At 44.1% G+C, this 8,351-nt stretch overlaps 1 protein-coding gene across 1 annotated transcript; it reads right to left on the bottom strand.

Moving 5' to 3' along the window:
- Positions 1 to 2,023: 2,023 nt before the first annotated feature.
- On the bottom strand, positions 2,024 to 7,877 carry LOC130295948 (cornulin-like). Its single transcript, XM_056547310.1, has 3 exons — positions 7,755 to 7,877; positions 7,064 to 7,223; positions 2,024 to 4,388 (listed from the first exon to the last, which is right to left on the bottom strand). Exons 2-3 carry the CDS (start codon positions 7,199 to 7,201, stop codon positions 2,379 to 2,381), a joined length of 2,148 nt encoding a protein of 715 aa, XP_056403285.1. The 5' UTR covers positions 7,202 to 7,223; positions 7,755 to 7,877; the 3' UTR covers positions 2,024 to 2,378.
- Positions 7,878 to 8,351: the final 474 nt, after the last annotated feature.

The following is an 8,351-nucleotide window of genomic DNA, read 5'->3' as shown; positions in this document are numbered from 1 at the left end:
GTTGGTTACTAATAAGTCTAGTAGGGCGCCCCCTCTGGTAAGGTCTGTTGGTTAATATTAAGTCCAGTAGGGCGCCCCCTCTGGTCAGGTCTGTTGGTTAATATTAAGTCTAGTAGGGCGCCCCCTCTGGTAAGGTCTGTTGGTTAATATTAAGTCCAGTAGGGCGCCCCCTCTGGTCAGGTCTGTTGGTTAATAATAAGTCTAGTAGGGCGCCCCCTCTGGTCAGGTCTGTTGGTTAATAATAAGTCTAGTAGGGCGCCTCCTCTGGTCAGGTCTGTTGGTTAATAATAAGTCTAGTAGGGCGCCTCCTCTGGTCGGGCCCTGTACCATTTGGGACAGATAATTGTCTTTAGTTATAATCAGAAACCTGTTTCCTTTATGAGATTCACAGGACTCAGTCTCCCAGTTTATATCAGGATAGTTAAAGTCTCCATTATTATCACCTCGTTCTGATTTGCTGTTTATTTGCCTCAGTAATTGATCTTCTGTCTCTTCCATTATGTTTGGTGGCTTATAGCTTATAACCCCTATCAGAATTTTTTTATTTTATTCTCCATATATTTCTACCCATAATGCCTCGACATTATCGTTTCCCTCCCGTATATCCTCCCGCAGTGCGGCCTTCAGACTCAATTTCACATAAAGACAAACCCCTCCCCCTTTCTGTTTTGTCCGATCCTTCCTGAATAGACTATAACCCTGTATGTTGACCGCCAAGTCCAACCAAGTCTCTGTATATTTATTATCTTTCATTTCATGTATTTTTTTTGTATTGACTGGAGAATCCTCATGTTGATCCCGGATGGACCTGATGAAAAGAGTTGTGTGACCCTCAAAACCTGTTGCTCTGTTATTGATACAGTAAATACTTTGGTATTTTTTACTCCTGTCCATTTATCAGCCCATTTAATTGCTGACAGCCGGGAGCTCCGTTAAGTAATCTTCTTTACAGTCATATTTGTTGGGCCTGTAGACTACTGACGGTGTAGTGGGGCAACAAAGGTGTCTATAGTGGCTAGAGACTGAGACTGTGGAGAGCACAGCCCTGGTGTAGGGGAGAGAGACTGAGTTATTGCTGCATCAGTACCATCAGGCTGTAACTGTTTTATAGAACTGTCCACTTGTGTAGATGTTTCTTGTAACCACCAAGTTTTAAGTGCCTCGAAGGACATCCACAAAGACTTGCGCCCCCTTCCCATTCCAATCTGCTGACCCTGTTAGAGGGCAAGGAGACACATGGTGTTAAAGAGGCGTTCCCAAGCCCCTGAAATACTGAGGGCTGGAATCCCTCCTTGCTCCCCCTCCCATTCTTGTCCCTGCTTGATTAACAGTCAGCTGGAAGCTGAGCCCTGTTTCTCAATCTTATTCCTGTGCTGTTCATACAAATTGTATGCAGGTGTGAGATTTGGAAAGAGGGCTCGACTTCCAGCTGGCTGTCAATCAAGATGGGAGATGGATGTAGGGTCTCATAGTGAGGACATTGTGTGTGTTTAGTTAGAGATCAGATCTCTGAGGACACTGTGTGTTCAGGTAGATGGTGGATGGCCTATGGTTACTTTTCCACTGTGTTGTAAAGTTATTGTACTGTGTAAGAGTGTAAGTGCCAACCAAAATCCGGCCAGAGATTCCGAGTGTGGGCAGTGCCGACCAGCGCCAACTGAATCGGTCTGCACTAGGACCGTGTAGACCTTGCCATTCCAGTAGCTGGCAATCTCTGCAGAGTGAAGATCCTGCAGAACATTGAACAAGTTCAATGTTCTGGCGGAATTTTTCAAGGGGATTTTTCCAGTGGAAAGTCTCCCTCAAGAACACTGCAGTGTGCACTGTGCAGCGGAATCCCATTGCCAGCAATGGAAATCTGCTGCATCGGAATTTCCGAGCAGAATTTTAAAATGGAATTCCGCTCGAAAATTCCGTACTGTTTTGCCGACCTTACCTTGTTTCCTTGCAGGCTTATATAGAAACACATACCGTGAGCCAAATGGTTGGCCCAGTGCCCATGCAATATATGTAACACCCATCCCCCACACAGTATTGTGATAGAATTCCATTATATTTTATTATTAATTTATTAATTTGCCGTATAATCATTCAGATAAAGCAGCTTCTTCTACAGAACATATAAATACTGATATCAATAGTGTCATCACATCACGGAGAACTTTCCTTCCTTCCTACCCTGTCCACCTTTACATTGAAGTCTACTCAGACCATCTCTCTTTCCTGCCTTGAAGAACAAAGTAATGGTAAGTGACTAACTACACAAGAAAACACAAGGAAACCTGCACAAAAGATTCGGATTCTTGGAAGAGTCTGTAAATAATCAAGAAGGTCCTTCCATGTCTCTCTGTGGATCAGGTAAGAGCAGACGCTTGTGTTCATGGGTTCTTCTTTTGTAGAGAAAAGCTCTGCTGGTATTGATAGAACTTGTTCTGCTGAGGTTGCTGGGGTACCTGTGGGATTTGTTGAGATGTAGGAATGGGGTCCTGTTGGGTTTGGCTGTATGGAGGTGGCTGGGATGTGGCTTGGACTTCTTGACTAAGGCTTTGTGGTGGAGGAATGTACACCGGTTGTTGATAATATTTCTGTGGTTCTTGAGTTTGACCTACTGTGACCTGAGATGTTGTCTTTTCAGGCAGCGTGGTCTGCTCTTTCCCTTGTTGGGATTGGGAGTGGGAGCTGGTGGTGTCTTGATGGAGAGCTTGATCTCTATTTTGCCAGAAGCGGCGGGATTGTGAAGCAGGGGTGTCTAGTTGAGATGTTTGGTCTTTACCTTGTTCATAGCTGATGGATTGTGAGCTGGTGGTGTCTTGATGCAGAGCTTGATCTCTACTCTGCCCGTAGCGGTGGGATTGTGAACCAGTGGTGTCTAGTTGAGATGTTTGGTCTTTACCTTGCTCATAGCTGATGGATTGGGGGCTGGTGGTGTCTTGTTGCAGAGACTGATCTCTACTTTGCCCGTAGCGGCGGGATTGTGAACCAGTGGTGTCTAGTCGAGATGTTTGGTCTTTACCTTGGTCATAGCTGATGGATTGGGAGCTGGTGGTGTCTTGTTGCCATGTTTGGTCTGTGTCCTTCATGTAACTTATAGATTGTAAACTGGTGGTACCTTGTGTTTGACCTGTAGTTGATTCATCATCTTGGGATTGTGAAACTGTGGTATCTACTTGAGTTGTTTGCGTCTTGTCCTGACCATAACTTCTAGGCTGTGTCACAGTTGAGTCTTGTTGCAATATTTGGTCTTTGCCTTGGTTGAAACTTTGGGTTACAGTGGTGTCTAGTTGAGATGTTTGATCTTTGCCTTGACTATAACTTTGGGATTGTGACCCAGTTGTATCTTGTTGCCGTGTTCGGCCTTGTATGTAATCATGGGATAGTGATCCTGTGGTGTCTTGTTGAGATGTTTGGTCTTTGCCTTGGATGTAATCATGAGCTACGGAGCTTGTGGTGTCTTGTTGAGATGTTTGGCCTTTGCCTTGGATGTAATCATGGGCTACGGAGCTTGTGGTGTCTTGTTGAGATGTTTGGTCTTTGCCTTGGATGTAATCATGGGCTATGGAGCTTGTAGTGTCTTGTTGAGATGTTTGGCCTCTGCCTTGGATATAATCTTGGGCTACTGAGCTTGTGGTGTCTTGTTGAGAAGTTTGGCCTTTGCCTTGGATATAATCTCTGGATATGGAGCTTGTGGTGTCTTGTTGAGATGTTTGGCCTTTGCCTTGGATGTAATCATGGGTTACGGAGCTTGTGGTGTCTTGTTGAGATGTTTGGCCTTTGTCATCGATATAATCTTTGGATAAAGAGCTTGTGGTGTCTTGTTGAGATGTTTGGCCTTTGCCTTGGATATAATCTTGGGATACGGAGCTTGTATTGTCTTGTTGAGATGTTTGGCCTTTGCCTTGGATATAATCTTTAGATACGGAGCTTATGGTGTCTTGTTGAGATGTTTGGTCTTTGCCCTGTTGATAAGTTGGGGATGAATAAGACGTTTCATCGGTTTTAACTGTTGGTTCTTTATACAAACCTTGGTCCTCAACCGGTTCTGCCCTTTTCAGGTCTGTTTGTGTTGAGACCTGAGTTCCAGCACTGTGATCATCACATTTGCCCCCTTTCTGGTCACGGTAGGTTTTGTTGGACTGTGGGGGCAGTGGCGTCTGGTAGTATTTTGGTGGCTCATTGGGTATTTGAGATGTAGTCTGAGATGTTGTTCCTACGTCCTTCATGGGTTGGTTTTGCTGTTGACACGTGTCTTCTTTTTCATACACAGCCTTGAAGTATGCCTTCAGTACCTTACACAACAGGTCACAGAACTCGCTGAAGTCCACCTCGCCATCATTATTCTCATCCAGTATTTGCAGAAGGCTTGAGATTGTGTTTGGGTCTTTTGGGTTCTGGAAGAGAGTTACAGGTACTTTGTCAGTCACAAGCTTCTTATGTCACTAGGTGGCTGGTTACAATTTCATTATGTTTTATGTATCAATTTTATTTAAATACTAGCTCCATATTTTGTCAACATAGGAGAAGGCTCTTGTCCTCACATTCCGACCCCATATTCCAGCCTCATATTCTGTCCTCATATCTCGTCCTCATATTCCGATCGCATATTCCACCCTCATATTCTGTCCTCATATACCACCCTCATATACCGCCCTCATATCCTGTCCTCAGGTACCACCCTCATATACGGTCCTCATATCCCACCCTCATATCCTGTCCTCATATCCCATCCTCATATCCTGTCCTCATATCCTGCCCTCATATCCTGTCTTCATATCCCATCCTCATATCTCATCCTCATATCCCATTCTCATATCCCATCCTCATATCTCAAGCTCATATTCTGTCCTTATATCCTGACCTTTTATCCTGTCCTCATATCTCGTGCTCATATCCCGCCCCCATATCCCGTCCTCATATCCCATCCTCATATCCCAACCTCATATCCTGACCTCATATCCTGTCCCCATATCCCGACCTCATATCCTGTCCTCATATGTCATCCTCATATCCCATTCTCATATCTCGTCCTCATATCCTGTCCTCATATCCCCTCCTCATATCTCGTTCTCATATCCCATCCTCATATCCCGACCTCATATCTCGTCTTCATAATCCGATATCATATCCCATCCTCATAGCTCGTCCTCATATCCCAACCTCATATGTCGTCCTCATATCCTGTCCTCATATCCCAACCTCATATCTTGTCCTCATATTTTCCGATATCATATCCCATCCTCCTATCTCATCCTCATATCCCATCCTCATAGCCCGACCTCTAATCCCATCCTCAGGTGGGGCGCGATGAAGAGATTGTCGGCCGAAAAGGAAAGATGGTGTGGCTTCGTGAGATAGGGCTTGGCTTGCAAGCAGTACCGATGCCCAAAAAGGGCAGAAAATAAAAGAGGATGTGGCTTAAAGTGCAGGCACGGCTTTGTGAGATGAGGCGTGGCTCTTTTTGCTGATGGCACAAAGATATGTAACAGGGTTTATGTTCCTGGAGGGATACGCCAAATGGAAAAGGATTTAGGTAAACTAAAAGAACGGTCAGAACTCTGGACACTGAAATTTGATGTGGATAAGTGCAAGATAATGCACCTGGGGCGTAAAAACCCTCAGGCAGAATATAGAACATGTGACATAGTCCTGACCTCAGTATCTGAGGAAAGAGATTTAGGAGGAATTATTTCAGAAGACTTAAAGGTAGGAAGACAATGTAATAGAGCAGCAGGAAACGCTAGCAGAATGCTTGGATGTATAGGGAGAGGTATAAGCAGTAGAAGGAGAGAAGTGCTCATGGGTGTATAGGGAGAGGTATAAGCAGTAGAAAGAGAGAAGTTCTCATGGGTGTATAGGGAGAGGTATAAGTGGTAGAGAGAAGTGCTCATGTGTGTATAGGGAGAGGTATAAGCAGTAGAAGGAGAGAAGTGCTCATGGGTGTATAGGGAGAGGTATAAGCAGTAGAAGGAGAGAAGTGCTCATGGGTGTATAGGGAGAGGTATAAGCAGTAGAAAGAGAGAAGTTCTCATGGGTGTATAGGGAGAGGTATAAGTGGTAGAGAGAAGTGCTCATGTGTGTATAGGGAGAGGTATAAGCAGTAGAAGGAGAGAAGTGCTCATGGGTGTATAGGGAGAGGTATAAGCAGTAGAAGGAGAGAAGTGCTCATGGGTGTATAGGGAGAGGCATAAGCAGTAGAAAGAGAGAAGTGCTCATGCCACTGTACAGGACACTGGTGAGGCCTCACTTGGAGTATTGTGCGCAGTACTGGAAGCCGTATCTCCAAAAGGATATAGATACTCTAGAGAGAGTTCAGAGAAGATACTAAACTAGTACATGGATTGTAGTATAAACTTACCAGTAAAGGTTGAAGGACCTTAACATGTATAGAAGAAAGAAGAGACAGAGGGAGATGATAGAGACTTTATATACATAAAGGGAATCAACACGGGAAAGGAGAAGACATATAAAAGAACAAAAAACTACAATAAGAGGACATAGTTATAAATTAGAGGGGAAATGTTTCTGCAGTAATATCAGGAAGTATTACTTTACTGAGAGAGTAGTGGATGCATGGAATAACCTTCCTGCAGAAGTGGTCGCTGCAAATACAGTGAAGGATAGCTGTCACCCGAATGCTTTGTTTAACAGATATGTCACCTGATCCCGTCATACACATGCAAGTTTATCTCAGCTCATGTATTGGCCTTCCAGACACCTCTGTATTGTCTCCCCATGAACAAAAGGATCGGGCAGATGCCCGAACTTTCTCTCTCCAACATCACCTCTTGGCATTGAGTCGGGGGAGCCCCATACACATTAGATGGTTTCTGCATTATGTCAATACATGTATGTAAAGGGGCCTACAGACTGGCGTCCATCTAAAAAAGGATAAACCACCACATTTAGTAAATGGGCTGTATCTCCTAATAAATTTGCCATATTTGGGACTGTTTAATAGAAAAAAATCTAATTTAGCCTTGCTTTTATTTATTTTTTAAATTAGTCTTAATACAGAGACCTTCCTGCGACTTATCTTTAAAAGGTCAACGTCTGTTGTACTTCCTACCTTGATGACGTCTGCAAATTCATCCTGGATGAGGAGGTTGAGTTCCTCCTTATTCAGCTTGTTATGGCTGCAATCCTTCTGACTATACTTCTGGTAGATCTCGATGATGTCTTGGATGGCTGAGATGAGTTTCGTCATGGTTGCAGATTGTTAGATGGTTCTGTAAAGAGGAATTGAGCCACATCATATATGTATATCATAGAAACAACCCAGACCAACGTATAGACCAACCTCCAACTGGACCCACCCTATTATGTTATGGCATCTGTAAAAGAAGATGCTCCAAAGAACTGTGCATAATGTGTGGTGGACTGAACATTTGTCTTACTAAATCTAGTCTGGAGAAGCGGGTGGTCTTCTCATTGCAGACTCACACTAAATCTTTGAGGGGATACACATGATTGCCTCTTCTGGAGGAGGAGTTCACATATGAACCCCTTGGATAGTACAGGAATATCTGACACATCAGTCATTGAAAGGACTTCTTAGATCTTATACAATGCAAGCCCATAGACCAAACACAGGAGATCTGTCTACAGAAAGTCTTCTGTACATAGAACCACATAGAAACCTTTCCTCCTGTGGACCTTCAGCTGTAACAAGACTACAACCAAGGGAAAAGTCTACCATGGCGGTCTCCAAATTGTGGTCCTCCAGCTGTTACAGAACTACAACCAAGACGAAAGCCTACCACAGTGGTCTCCAAACTGTGGTCCTCCAGCTGTTACAAAACTACAACCAAGGGAAAAGTCTATGACAGTGGTCTCCAATCTGTGGACCTTCAGCTGTTACAGAACTACAACCAAGGGAGAAGTGTACCACGGTGGTTTCCATCTGTGGACCTTCAGCTGTTACAGAGCTACAACCAAGGGAGAAGTCTACCACTGTGGTCTCCCAACTGTAGACCTCCAATGGTTGCAAAACTACAACTCCCATTATGCCTGAACAGCCAACGGCTGTCCGGGCATGCTTGAAGTTGTAGTTTTGCAAGAGCTTGAGGTCCACAATTTGAGGATTACTTGTCTACAAGATATAACTTAGTCGAAAATCTGCAGTTATACCACAGCCTGTGTCCAAGTGGCAATTTAAATCTGTCATTTCTTAAAAGAGCTACATAGTGTACAAGCTGATAACATCTTAATTTAACTCTTGTAACAGTCAGAGAAGCATAGCCTAGGGTCTGCTATACCCCAGGGCCAAATGCCTCTCTCCTCTTTCATGTTTTTTAAACAGTGTGTCTCCAGCTGTTACAAAACAACTCCCAGCATACCAGCTGTTGGCTGTCCGG

The sequence above is a fragment of the Hyla sarda genome, chromosome 11 (genome assembly GCF_029499605.1).
Source record: "Hyla sarda isolate aHylSar1 chromosome 11, aHylSar1.hap1, whole genome shotgun sequence".
Lineage (NCBI taxonomy): Eukaryota > Metazoa > Chordata > Amphibia > Anura > Hylidae > Hyla > Hyla sarda.
This window is presented reverse-complemented; position numbering and strand designations above follow the sequence as displayed.

What these genes read in the sequence shown, in the direction of transcription:
- LOC130295948 (XM_056547310.1), bottom strand. Translation starts at nt 7,201, where the DNA reads ATGACGAAACTCATCTCAGCCATCCAAGACATCATCGAGATCTACCAG. An exon ending in AATTTGCAGACGTCATCAAG is followed by an intron (nt 4,389 to 7,063) that starts GTAGGAAGTACA and finishes ACTCTCTTCCAG; the next exon opens with AACCCAAAAGACCCAAACAC.